Source organism: Mauremys mutica, chromosome 2 (genome assembly GCF_020497125.1).
Source record: "Mauremys mutica isolate MM-2020 ecotype Southern chromosome 2, ASM2049712v1, whole genome shotgun sequence".
NCBI lineage: Eukaryota > Metazoa > Chordata > Testudines > Geoemydidae > Mauremys > Mauremys mutica.
The window spans coordinates 211,719,390-211,733,067 of NC_059073.1; the positions used below are offsets into that span (position 1 = coordinate 211,719,390).

At 43.1% G+C, this 13,678-nt stretch overlaps 1 protein-coding gene across 10 annotated transcripts in view; it reads left to right on the forward strand.

Annotated features, from left to right (window-relative positions):
* Window positions 1-13,678, forward strand: part of LOC123364289 (myosin VIIA and Rab interacting protein) — a 367,063-nt gene that overhangs the window by 320,431 nt on the left and 32,954 nt on the right. For all 10 annotated transcript variants that reach the window (XM_045006277.1, XM_045006279.1, XM_045006276.1 and 7 more), the window contains one exon: window positions 11,896-12,138. In XM_045006277.1, coding sequence (XP_044862212.1) covers window positions 11,896-12,138 — 243 coding nt within the window. The remainder of the gene's footprint in view (window positions 1-11,895; window positions 12,139-13,678) is intronic.

The window sequence follows — 13,678 nt, forward strand, 5'->3', positions numbered from 1 at the left end:
TCAGTTTGAAGGACATATGCTGGAGGTCTCAGGCTGCCAGTACTGAAAATCCCTGGAATTTTGAAATATCATAGATGACAACTTCCTGATTCAACTCGACTCAAATGTTGCAGCCATCACAGGGTAATTCTACATTAGGACCTCATCTTGACAGATAAAGAACTGATCACAGAACTAAAAATTAATGGTAGTTTATGTACAAGTGATCATGACTTAATCCATTTATAGTATGCAAACAGAATAAAGTCCAAACCAGCAATATATATGCTTGGTGCTTTAAAAGGGCCAATTTCACAAAGCTGAAAATCGTTATGAGTCAGATTAGCTGGGAGGAAGAATTTAATCAGAAAAATATGAATTATAATTGGTAATTGTTTTAGAACATTTTATTAGATTCCCAAAAAAACACAATTGAGAAAGAACGCCATATTGGTTTAAAAACTGATCTCGCTTAGAGGAGAAGTGAAGGCAGCTATAAAAAAAATAAAATACAATTTAACAAATGGAAGAAAGGGGAAGTTGATAGTGATGAATATAAATAAGAAGCTAGCAGTTGGAGAAAATTGATAAGAAAAGCAAAGGGACACAAGCAGAAATGTATGGCCAGCAGAGAGAAGGACAATACGAAGGAGTTTTTAAAGTATATTGGAACAGAAAGAATCCTGATAATAGTATTGGTTCATTACTAGATGGAAATGGTACAATTATCAGTGACAATGCAGAAAAGGCAGAAGTGTTCAGTAAATGTTTCTGTTCTGTATTTGGGGAAAAACAGACGATTCAGTCTCATCATATGACAATGATAACACTCTTTCCATTCCGCTAATATCTCAGGAGGCTGTTAAACAGTATCTACTAAAGTTAGATGTAGTTAAATCAGTAGGTCTGGATAACTTGCATCCAATAGTTTTAAAAGAGCTGGCTCAGGAGTTCAGTGGACAGTTACTGTTGTTTTTCAATAAGTCTTAGAACAGCAGGGAAGTTTCAGCAGACTTGAAGAAAGCCAATGTTGTGCCAATATTTAAAAAGGGTAAATGGGACAACCCAGGTAATTATAGGCCTGTGTATCTGATATCAGTCCTGGGCAAAATAATGGAGCGGCTGATACGGGACTCAATTAATAAAGAATTAATGCCAGTCAACATTAGTTTATGGAAAAAATATCCTGTCAAACTACCTTGGTATCTTTTTATGATATTATAAGTTTGGTTGATAAAGATAATAATGTTGATGTAATATACTTAGACTCCTGTAAAACATTTGGCTTAATACTACAATAACTTTTCCATTAAAAATTAAAACAATATATAGTTAACATGGCAAACATTAAATAAATTAAAAGCTGGCTAACTGATAGGTCTCAAAATGTAATTGTAATGAGGAATCATCACTGAGTGGGTGTGTTTCTAGCGGGGTCCTGCAAGCAGCATGTTAAGCCGCAGCGGTGTGCAACTCCTGTCCGGGAGCGTGCGAGCTGCTTGCACACACTAGCGTGACTAGAGACAGCTGCCAGTGAGCCTGGTGTCTGCCCCAGTAGGCAGGGCTGGGGGCGGTGCAGCCAGGCTGGAGGAGCTGCCAGGGCTGGGCGCTGGCTCTTGTGAGTGGCGGCCCGACATGCTGCTGCTTTCGCTGCTGCGGTTCTTGGACCTGTCGCTGGTCATGGCCCTGCAGCTCCGTGGATATCCACTTTATATCCACGGATATCCGCATCCGGGGATATAAATTGTGTATCCATGCAGGGCTCTACAAAGAGAAGGTTAAGGGATGACTTGATTACAGTCTATAAGTATCTACATGGGGGACAAATATCTAGCAGAGAACAGTATAATATGACCTAAAGGTTGGAATTTGAAGATAGACAAATTTAGACAGGAAATAACGGGTACATTTTTAACAGGGAGGGTAATTAACCATTGGAACAATTTACCAGGGGTCCTGGTGAATTCACCATCACGGGCAATTTTTAAATCAAGATTGGATGTTTTTTTAAAATCTCTGCTCTAGGAATTATTTTGGGGAAGTTCTGCGGCCTGTGTTATACAGGAGTCAGACCACATTATCACGATGGTCCCTTTTGGCCTTAGAATCTGTGAACACTGTACAGTACTAGAAGGCACTTTACAAAATCAGCTTAGAATCACTCATTCACTCACAGCAATGCACTGATCATATCCAGGAGAGAAAGCACACTCAAGTCTTTTATCCCTCAGGTGTATCAGAATTGAGTAGAAGGCAATGTGATGCATAAACTGTTATTGGTCTTTCCTGTATATTCATCACTTTGTTCCCCATCACTTCCAGGCGATACAGTGGCATTAGTAGTACAGTACAATACAGAGGTTGCTATTAAAAAAATTAGAATTTCCCAACATTTAGCACACAGTGGTATGTGCGTAGCTACCTTTTTCACTCTTCTTGGAATGGGAAACAGGTGAGCTATCTCAGATAATATTGTGGGATAACTGCTGGCAAACATCCTTTTAATGGAGAACACTGGTGTGGATTGCTGTTGACAGGAATGTGAAAACTATGGGCTGTTACTGAATTAAAATCCAAGTAATGGCTGTTTTTAATTTCCCACTGTATTGTATTTAGGCATTGTGCACATGGGTATTTCTCTCCATGCTGCTTTTATAAGGATGTTGTCATTCATAACAAAAAGAGAGAAAATTGTAAACTGACAGAATGTAATGACTCGGGTTCAGAAATAATTAGCAGATTTGCAGAGAGCAAAGTCTTTCCTCAAAGGACAGTTTTTATAACAAGGAAGTAAAATAATGTAATCTAAACAGGAAATCACACCAGTCACGTGACTGGAGTCCAGTGTGGGGCCTGATTGTCCCAAAGGCAGTCTCCCAAGTAGTCATTCTTACACCTGAGTAAGGCAAGGGGCAAGCAGACTTGGCTTCAACCCCATTATTTATTAGGGACCAGGTAGTTCCCCTGCATCCTGTCACAGGTATTTAAGAGAAATTAACATAAATTCCCTGGTTAGGTCATCTGCTAAAGTAGCAGGATGGTGTGACTGAATCAAGGAAGTGAACCATTTCTTCTCCCCATCCCTCTCTCCATAAGGAGGCTAGCAATCAGCTCCGCTCTTCTGAGAGCAATCGTTCTGTTTCTGCAGGTATTATTTGGTTTGCGTGTTTACACTTGTAGCCCTTATCTCTGATAGAAGGCCTGCTGCTCCACTAGTCACAACACTAGTGCCGATACAGTTGCACCCTTGCAGCGTGTCTGGTGAAGCATAAAAAACCACCCCTGCGAGCGGCATAAGCTATGTCGGTGGGTGACACTCTCCTGCCGACATAGCGCTGTGCATGTGAATGCTTATGTCAATGTAACTTATGTTGCTCAGGGAGGTGGAATAATCTCACCCCTGAGTGATATGTTTTGCCGACATTGGCTGTAGTGTAGACATAGCCTATGCTCAGAGCTCAGTGTCCCAAGAGGTTTATAATATTAGTTAACTACTGAAGTATGTCTTGCAGACATGTTCTGTGTCTACTCTGTTCCTTTGCACGATTGACAGACATAGGCATTCTTTACTGGGACATTATAGCTAAGGCTAAGATTTTGTCACATTTTTTATAGTAAAAGTCACGGACAATAAACAAAAATTCACAGAAGCCTGTGACTTGTCCATGACTTTTACTAAAAATAATTATGACAAAATGGCGAGTGGGGGGTCCAGCACCCACCACTGCTGCCTCTCACAGTGGTTGGGAGCTGCAGGGTCCCCCCACTGCCCATGGCGACTGGGAGCTGCATGGAGGCTCGGAGCTCCAGGGCTGGAGGCTGGGAGCTGCAGAGGCCACCCACAGCGGCTGGGAGCTGCAGGGCTGGCAGCTAAGAGCCGCAGCATCCCACTGTGTCTCGAAGCTGCGGAGGTCTCCTTCACGTCTCGGAGCTCTAGGGCTGGCAGCTGGGAGCTGCAGAGGACCCCTGCCTATGGCAACTCAGAGCTCTGGGACCCCCACTGGCTGACAGCTCCAACCGAGTGAAGCAGAAAATGTCATGGAGGTCTCTGGAAGTCATGGATTCCGTGACTTTCGTGACATAGTTGTAGCCTTAATTATAGCCATGCCCTAGTCATTTAACCCGAATTATATCACACTGAACTTCTCAAGGGTCATGGTGCATTCTCCATCACTGAAAATTTTAAAATCAAGATTGGATGTTTTTCTAAAAGATCTGCTGTAGGAATAATTTGGAGAAGCTCTCTGGCCCCTGTTAGATGAGATTATCACAGTGACCCCTTCTGGCCTTTGAATCTATGAATGTTATCTTCTTCCCGTTACTTATTTTGTGTGTGTGTGTGTGTGTGTGTGTGTTTGTGTTTTAAGGCCCTGTACGTAAGTGTCAATGGAATCTTTAAAGTCACTGAGCATCGCTGACCATTCCTGGAGACATTTTGCCTGCAAACCTCTGGGGACCCTGGGCTGTACTCTTTATTAGGGTGCAATGTGTGCTTCAGATTTCCAGCCAATGCAGAAAATCATTGTCCTTTCCATGTCCCTTGTCCATCTACCAGTGCTGCTCACAGAGTGCAAAATGTGGGGTTCTGGTTGCTCCTCTATACAGGAGTGCAAGGCAAGGAAGGGCTTGTAGTGCCCCAGCACACCAGTGCAGGCAGATGCAGGATCTGGCCTCAAATCACACTGGTGTAGTAATATTTGTTTGCAATACAAATGGGGGAGACAAACAAAATGTAGAGGAAGTGAGTAAAGAAACGCAAAGTAATTTGCATATGTTCGGCTTATTTCTGGTAAATGTGGTTCATGCTCTCAGAAAAGAGTTACTCAAATCCCTGGCACTAGAGAGCGTCTGATCAAGTGGAGCATGGCGAGTGCAATTATAATAAAACATTTTTATGGAGGACATTGCTGGGATTGAAAAAATCTAGTGGGGGGCAATGAAAATAATTCAGGGGATTTGGGATCTGAGTTACAGTATGAAGAAAAATGAACCAGATTTAGTCTCTATTGCTTAAAAAATGAGATTAGAGGAATTTCAGAAATCTGTACAATCCCAAAAGGGATGCACTGATACCAGTGAAGTGATTGAGTCTGAAGCTGAGGAGCAGTCTAACATAAACACTTCAGAAACTGCAGAGCATAAATTGAAGGAGATTGGGGTGTACAGCTTCTAGCTTTGTTTTGAGGGTTTTAAATCAGTAATGAGTTTTCATGTGCTGGTATTATAAAGAGAAGTCTTATTGAAGCCATAGACAGTGCTCTCCTTCTAAAAATAGTTGTCTGAAAATCAGAAACTAAACAGCTGATCAGATCCACATAACAATGAAGAAATGCTACTTTTTCCTGTCCTTTCATGGTATAATAATAGATATTGATTTATTGACCATTATTACCTGCATCATGGAATAGGATTTGATTCTCAGTTCAAAAAGTCGGTTTTCTTTTCTAATTGTAAAATATCATAAGGTCAACATCCACCTTGCTATCCCGTCAGTTACACTGAAAAGAAAAATCAACCTTTTTATGTCTCTGTTCTTAGGAGCCACACAATTCTGAGTTTATGAAGCAATAATATTGTGAGCAGAGGAATGATGGAACAACTGCAGTCATTTCATAGTTAAGGTTGCAACTGAGTTGAGTTCCCATTACAAGATTGATTCTCCTCTCCACATTGGTTCTCTAAAATCCATTTTAAAATCCTATATCAGCTTTCAAATTCGTAAGCCAGAATTTGTGTATAAAATCAGAACTGAAGTAGTTGAGGAAACTACTGTTAGTCTGGAAACCAGACCCTAAAAATAGGGTTCACCACAGTTCAAAAAGTCTTCTCACGTTTAATTTTTTTTGCCACTTCATGGGAGAAAAAACCAAAATCAGTACCTGCTTTGCTGGTCTCTCCCAGCTGTGCACAATGCTTATGTGCACAAATCATGAAACTAGTGCACTTGCATGCAAAAAACAAAAGTTTGTGCATGACAAATCATCATACTTGGTATTAGAAATTAGTATGAAACAAATGATGAAATCTATGTACTGTTGACCACATTTCCAATAACCTAACTGCAGAGGAAGTAATATAGTAGGCTAGTATCTCTACAGAGCAGACTTAAGATAATTTGGCTGTCTTGGTTGGGAAGTGTACAACCTTATCTCTGGGTTCTAATTCTATTTTTTAACTAATAGTCTTGAAACATTATATACACTCAAACCACTTATATGAATCTTCAACCTTAACTTCACTTTATATTTTGGGGGGGGGAATAATAACGGTGTTTAATTCCATTGGGATCCTTGTATGATGAAAACTACAGTACCTTGATTGCTTTAGATTAATTTGACCTAATTTCATTATGAAGTCAGCTACTGCTCTTATAAAATGGCATTATCCATTAATTAAAATCTTGTCATATAGTTCTATGCTAGCTTGACAAAGCTATAAATCAGGGGTCGGCAACCTTTCAGAAGTGGTGTGTCGAGTCTTCATTTATTCACTCGAATTTAAGGTTTCGCGTACCAGTAAAAATTTTAATGTTTTTAGAAGGTCTCTTTCTATCAGTCTATAATATATAACTAAACTATTGTTGTATGTAAAGTAAATAAGGCTTTCAAAATGTCTAAGAAGCTTCATTTAAAATTAAATTAAAATGCGGAGCCCCCCAGACTGGTGGCCAGGACCCGGTCAGTGTGAGTGCCACTGAAAATCAGCACCCGTGCCATAGGTTGCCTACCCCTGCTATAAATGAAGGCAGGATACAGTGTGTGCTCTGAATTTCAAGCCCCACTAGATGGCGCTTGTGATTCATTTATTGGAAATATGGGCCTTCTAAGTGCAAACAAACATTGAAAAGTAACCCGTAAAGTGAACATTTTATACAATGTCTTTGCCCTCATTTAGATAGTAGGCACTCATTTTCCATGTGACCTTCAGTCAGGGCCAGTGCAACCATTTAGGCGACTAGGCGGTCGCCTAGGGCGCTGGGATTTGGGGGGTGCCATTTTCTTCGGCAGTGACCGCGGCGGCTGGATCTTCGGCCTCCCCAGTCGCCGCCGGCATTTAGGCGGAGGGAGCTGGGGCAAGGGAGCACGGGGAGGGCCGCCTGCAGCAAGTGGGGGGGGGCGGCACGCAGGGGAACTCCTCGCCCAAGCTCACCCCTGCCCCTCCTGCTCCCTGAGCATGCCGTGGCTGCTTCACTTCTCCCGCCTCGCGGCACTTAAGCTGATTGGCACTGCAAGCCTGGGAGGCAGGAGAAGTGAAGCAGCCACGGCGTGCTCAGGGAGGAGGCGGGGCAGGGGCGAGCTACCGCCGAAGAAGAACCCTCCGCCGAAATGCCGCAGGCGACAGCGGCAATCATTGAACTGCTCAATTGCCTGCCGCTGTTTTCCGTGGCACGTTGGCAGAAGGTCCTTCTTCGGCGGCGCGACAGGAGCGGAACCGGAAGCTCCCATGCGCCCCGTGGGGAGCGCACAAAATGCCGCCCCCCGAATCCTGGCGCCCTAGGCGACTGCCTAGGGTCGCCTAATGGAAGCGCTGGCCCTGGTTAACGTTGACAAGCCCCTCAAAGTGACCTGCCCTAAAAATTCAGTTGATTTAAAAAAACAACAACAAAAAAAACAACAGAAAAAATGCATGATGTCATCGCAAAACTTTCACTGTAACCACGTTAAAAGCTCAGTGTTTCAGCCAGGAAGTCTACAAACAACACAGTGACCACAGTGTACAACACTGGACCATAATTATCCCGGCATTGACGCAAATATAAATACTCAGGCTACTCACAAGAAAGCAGCAGGCTGGGCGGGGGAAGGATGGCACAGCATAGGGTTGCCAACCCTCCGGGATTGGCCTGGAGTCTCCATGAATTAAAGATTAATCTTTAATTAAAGATTATGTGATGTGATTAAATCTCCAGGAATATGTCCAACCAAAACTGGCAACCCTACACAGCAAGCATAGCTACGTCCATGATCTCAACAAACTCAATCCTCTGAGGTTGTGTCTTCACTGGGAGGGAAAAGGTGTCCTTAAGTGAAGATAGCTAACAAGAAGTAAATTCTAGTGAAAACAAGTTAGACAGCTCCACTTACACGCACCCTTTTATCTCCCTAATGAAGACAATACCCCTGTGGGCTAGTTGGTTGAATTGCTCTGCTAGGCCCTGATGCAATGCACATGGGAGTCACTAGAAAGACTCCCACTAACTTCAATGGACTTTGGATCTGGTCCTTCCAGAGCAAGTGTTTTAAGTGCTGCAGGTCTTGGTTTGAAAGGCTGGTGGAGTATTTCCAGTATCAAGAGCACATGTGGTCCAGTCAACCTCAATATGGATTCTTTAAACTAATTTGTGAATTTGGTGCCCCTGAATATTAGGATTGAATAGCCCTGGCTTGTGCCGGGATAGTATACGATTTAGTCACAGATATTTTTAGTAAAAGTCATGGACAGGTCACAGCCAATAAACAAAAATTCACGCCTGTGACCTGTCCATGACTTATACTATAAATACCCCTGACTAAATCTTAGGTGCTCTGGGGGGCTCCAGGGTGCTGTAGGTGCTGGGGAGGGTGCGCTCCAGCAGACGGTGCTGCTGCACTGGGGGAGAGGGGACTCCGGCACGCCACCACTGCTGCTGGGAGGTGGCGCCCCGGCGTGCCAGCACTGCTGCTTCGAGGGAGGGCAGCCTGGACCCCCCGCGCCACTGCTGCTCGGGGTGCTGCTGTTGGGGGGGGGTGGCCCAGGCGCCCATCGCTGCTGCTTGGGGACTGGGGGACAGTCCGGGACCCCGCCACTGCTCTGGGGCAGCGACCGGGACCAGCTGCCTGGGGCCTCCCAAGCAGCAGCCAGTGCAGCTGGCTCTGGGGGTGCCCCAGCCGCTCAGGCAGCCTTGGGTCACCCGCACCATCCGCTGCAGAAGTCCTGGCAGTCCCAGAAACTCACAGAATCCGTGACTTCTGTGACCTCAATGAAAGACTCGCAGTCTTAAGTTAAGTCTTAGTTTGAAATCCTCCCTCAGACCTGCTTTGCCACTGTGCCTCAGTCCTAACAGGCAATACCTTCTGAAATTTCAGTCTTGGCCTTTCTTGATTAGATTGTGGAGAATCCTGTGATGGCTTTGTAATACAAAATTGTCCAGTCTCTATTACTGTACATGGAGACCACCGATGTCTCACTTCAGCTCTTAACCAGTGTTTGAAAACAGATCTGCATACCTGAAATATTAGTGCAATGATTCACCACAGTGCTTAGCCCCAAATTAATTATATCTGTCACTATTCCGAGCTTCAAATTCAGGGATTCAGCAACAAACTCTGATAGTCGAGACAATATGAGTCCACGCCTTCCACTGCAAATCTATTGACAGACATGCAAAATATTTCTGCACAATTTCTGTATCTTTCACCCTTCCTGTTGACATTTTCCCAAGAGGTGCCATTAGAGCAAGTGCTGGGTAAGTCTTCGGATCAGGGAGAGGAGAAGGAATTTGAATTAAAGGGTTGGAAGGAGATCAGTCTTTTAAACATACTGAAATTTCTATTGTAACATTGTAAAGATAGAGTGGAAACATTTCCATTTGAGACTCTGTTCTTCAGGTGCAACCCCATCTTGTTCAGAACAATTTGGAAGCTCAAGTGATGAGAAAACTGTTCACTGTGCAAAAACTGGTGCTTTGGGGAAAAATTAATGTAAATCCATTAAATCCAAATGGAGTCCCCTTCTATTGTGGCAGCCATTTTTGCAGCAACAGTGGTACCCTGATCCTAATTTTCAGAAACAACCTCCAGTTTTGTGGGTGCAAATTACATTTAAATGTCCAGCTACCTGATTTGCATTAGTAGTTAGAGAGCTGCATGATCTCATTTGTGCTCACAAATAATGGCAGATACAAAACTGTGAAAGGACTCCACAGAAAGGTAAGATTTCCATCATGAGTGACACAGCGTAACTGGTCAACTTATGAGGGAAATGTCAAAATTACCATAGTTTTTAGATTTCCAAGCGGTAGATACATCCAGGGAATACTGCATTTGGGAGTGCAAACAAACTAGCCACACAAAACAAATCTACTGTTCTGTTTCTTATGAATGGAAATGAAGAATCCAGATTGTTAATCTCCCTGGCATTCTCCAGTCCTGTCAGTGTGAGAGCACCAGGTAAATAAGATTGCCTAGCTTGTTTTTCTTAGTGTCATAATCTATATTATTTCCTTTCTTAGAGATGCCATCAATCATCTACTTATGCCAAGTGCTGTGCAGTTGCTGCTTGTGGATTAGAATCTGCGTTCTTTGTATCCTCTCTCCCCAGACATTTAGATCATGACTGTGTTCATTTTCAAAGAATTCCTGACACTTAGACTATGTCTACACTTTGAGCCAGGGGTGTGATTCCCAGCTCCAGAAGACATACTTGGGTTAGCTCTGATAGAACTAGTGCACTAAAAATAGAACATAGCCGTGGCATCACAAACCATGGGAGGGGCTAGCAACTGGAGTATGTTGGATGGGTACATGCTTGGGGCAGCTAGCCCATTCACCACTGCTGGGGTGAATCCATTCACCACTATTTTTAGTGCACTAGCTGGATGAGAGCTAGCACAAGTATGTCTCCTCACGTTGGGAATCACACCCCATCTTGAAGAGTAGATGGATCCTTAGTACTGGGGAATTGTGATCTGATATTTCTTCTCATCCCTACTGGAAGAGATGAAAAGTTCCATTTTTTAATGATAGCTTTCAGTGCTTAGAAGTGTCTCCATTTTGTAAAATGTGGGGCAGACATCCTAGCAGAAGTACGTATAACTACATAAGAGGATTTCTCCTTTTTCCATTTTGTCCCCAGACTTAAGGCCTTATCCTAACAGGTGCTAAGCACCAAGACTGCCATTGTAGCTAACTGGAACTATGATAGGATAACGGGTTTAGTCAATAGGTCAATAACATGCCACAATGGTAATTAGTACAAAGGGTCAATGATAGGATATTGTTAGCCTTTTTCCAGAGGGTCTGGCTGGAGAGTCTTGCCCGCATGCTCGGGGTTCAGCTGATCACCATATTTGGGGTCGGGAAGAAATTTTCCTCCAGGGTAGATTGGCAGTGGCCCTGGAGGTTTTTCGCCTTCCTCCGAAGCATGGGGCAGGGGTCGCTTGCTGGTGGACTATCTGCTACTAGAAGTCTTTAAATCATGATTTGGAGCATTCAACAGCAGAGTCAAGGGAGAGAATTATTTCAGGAGTGGGTGGATCGGCTTATGTGGCCTGCATCTTGCAGGAGGTCAGACTAGATGATCATAATGGTCCCTTCTGATCTTGAATTCTATGATTCTATGAGTGCTCTGCACCTTTCAGGATCAAACTCTAACAAAACATGCATCTAAAGGTTGAACTTGTTTCCAATAATTCTTAAAGAAGCAGTGTAGACCCATAGGTAGTGCACCAGCCTGGGAGTCAGAGGACCTGGCTAGGAGATAGGACTGGAAGTCAGGCACTGAACATGTGACCTTGTGCAAGCCACTTCACCTCTGTGTCTGTTTCCTCATCTGTAAAATGACTCTAAGGATGATGGTGTAGGGTTTCCTTTGTACAGTGTTTTGGTGAAGAGTGCTATAATATGAGAGAGTTTTATTATTTACGCAGAGGGAGCTAATTATTTATGGACCTGTTGCTTTTTTTTCATGTAATATGGAAAAGAGAAGAAAAGAGAAATATTATCATCTTCTGAAAGTAAATATGCTGGGCATATTCTACACAGAAGTAAAAATCTATCTGCCTAGAGATTCATACTGTGGTATTTTTCTAGATTTCCTGCAGAGTAAAGTGTATGTTGTATGATTTGTGAACTTAAATGTAGCCTTTATAGAAACCCTGTTGATTTTCTTTTCTTTGCATTTTCTTTGAATTTTTTGCTATTTTGATTTTCATCGTAGGTTTCTGAGGATTTATCAGAAGCTGATATAAGCAGTGAGGATCAACACCATAAAATCCAGACAGACCTTGTTGAAGAAAAGTTTAAATCCGAGTTATTTGAACTAGCTGCTAAAATGAGCGACAAGGAAACCTCTTCTGGTGAAGAGCAGGAGTCAGAGCCTAGAACAGAATCGGAGGACAAACAGAAGGAAAGTTTGTCCTCAGAAGAAAATGGCAAAAACATTCAGGAGGAGTTGAAGAAGGTAAGTGAAAGGAGAAGCGGGATAATAGCTTAGAAACTAGAATTCCTAAAGGGGAGTTGGAAAGTTACCCTGTTTATAATGGAACCAGGGCTAGAGTATATAACGTTCACTGGGAATGGTGAAGAGTTTAAACACACTTGCTTGATAAAAGTGAAGCCCAGTCCTGCAATCCTTGTGCAGTCAAAGCTCCCATTTCCATGAATGAAGAGTTTTGCATATGGAAAGCCTGCAAGATCAGGCCAAATGTGATTAATTTATGTTCGGTCCGATTCTCAGTTCATGTAAATCAGTGTAGTTCCATTGACTTTAATGAAATTACACTGACGTGCCCCAGCAAAGGATCTAACCCTTTGTTTTTACCTAAACACATATCGGCATCTATTTTTTCACCTCTGCTAGTTACATGGTCAATGAAAACCTTTTCAGCCTTTACCTGCTCTCCTTTACGCAGTATTGTTTAATTGACGCTGATGCATTAGAGTCTCCTGTTGCCTCTCTATCTGGGTAGTTTGTGTCTCTCTTTAATCCTTTCCAGACCTGTTATCATGTCTACTGATTCTGTTTTCTATCTGATAATAAGATCCCATATATATCAAAATGTTATACAGATTCTGAAATGCAGAGTCCCTCTTGACAGAATGTGTTTGATCCATTGTTTGTATGGTGTGTGCTGAAATCCAAAACCTAGAAGGGTATTTACCACCTGCTTTTTTGTCTTTATCTGAATGTCTTTTCATGTGGTATTCGTATTCACCTGAATATACTGGTGCTCTCTTTACCTTGTAATGTACTCCCCTCTATTTCAATGAAATCCAGCTTTTCAAAGGTATAAGCTGGGTTCCTGTAGCCTGAGTTCCTCATGAAATGTGCATGTGATTTAGCTGATGACCACGATGATTGTATATGAGTGACACTTCCTGGGTTAGTGAGGCACCTCACTACCACTTGCCCTTATAAGTGTGAGGAAACCTTGTCTGCTCTTGCTGGGGGTCAGCTCTCCCACCCCACCAGCCACTGTTATGCAGATAAAACCACACAGGATCGTTTCAGGGGACAAGGCAAGATGCCACATTTATTATGATAACAATTTGATCTATAACCAATAGCTAATACCTAATACCTCCATATACACACCCCAAATGTTCTGCAGCTGTTGGATAGTTACCAGTCCTGAACATAGCTTGAGTCCATGGCTTGATTTCGCAGCTTGGGTTCGTAGCTCGTGGCGGCTAACTGGCCAGGAAAGCCGGGCACAAGGAAGAGCCGGGTCTCTGTCGGGCGGTGCACCAGTGCCCTTCGATGTTGGCAGCAGACTGTTACCCAAATCTTCCATCTCACCAATCTTTTTTATAGGCTTTTAGTTTGCATCAAGAGTCTATAGGTCTTGCTGTGTCACGCTGTCTCTGGGTTCGGCGTGATTGATCACCTGTCAATTGCAGACGTGACTTACAGCCTCGGACCTGACTTTGATCTTGCTTTAATTGTACCTTTGTTCTTTTCTTTTAGGGTGGACTCTTCTTACTTTGTCAGGGCTGTTGTC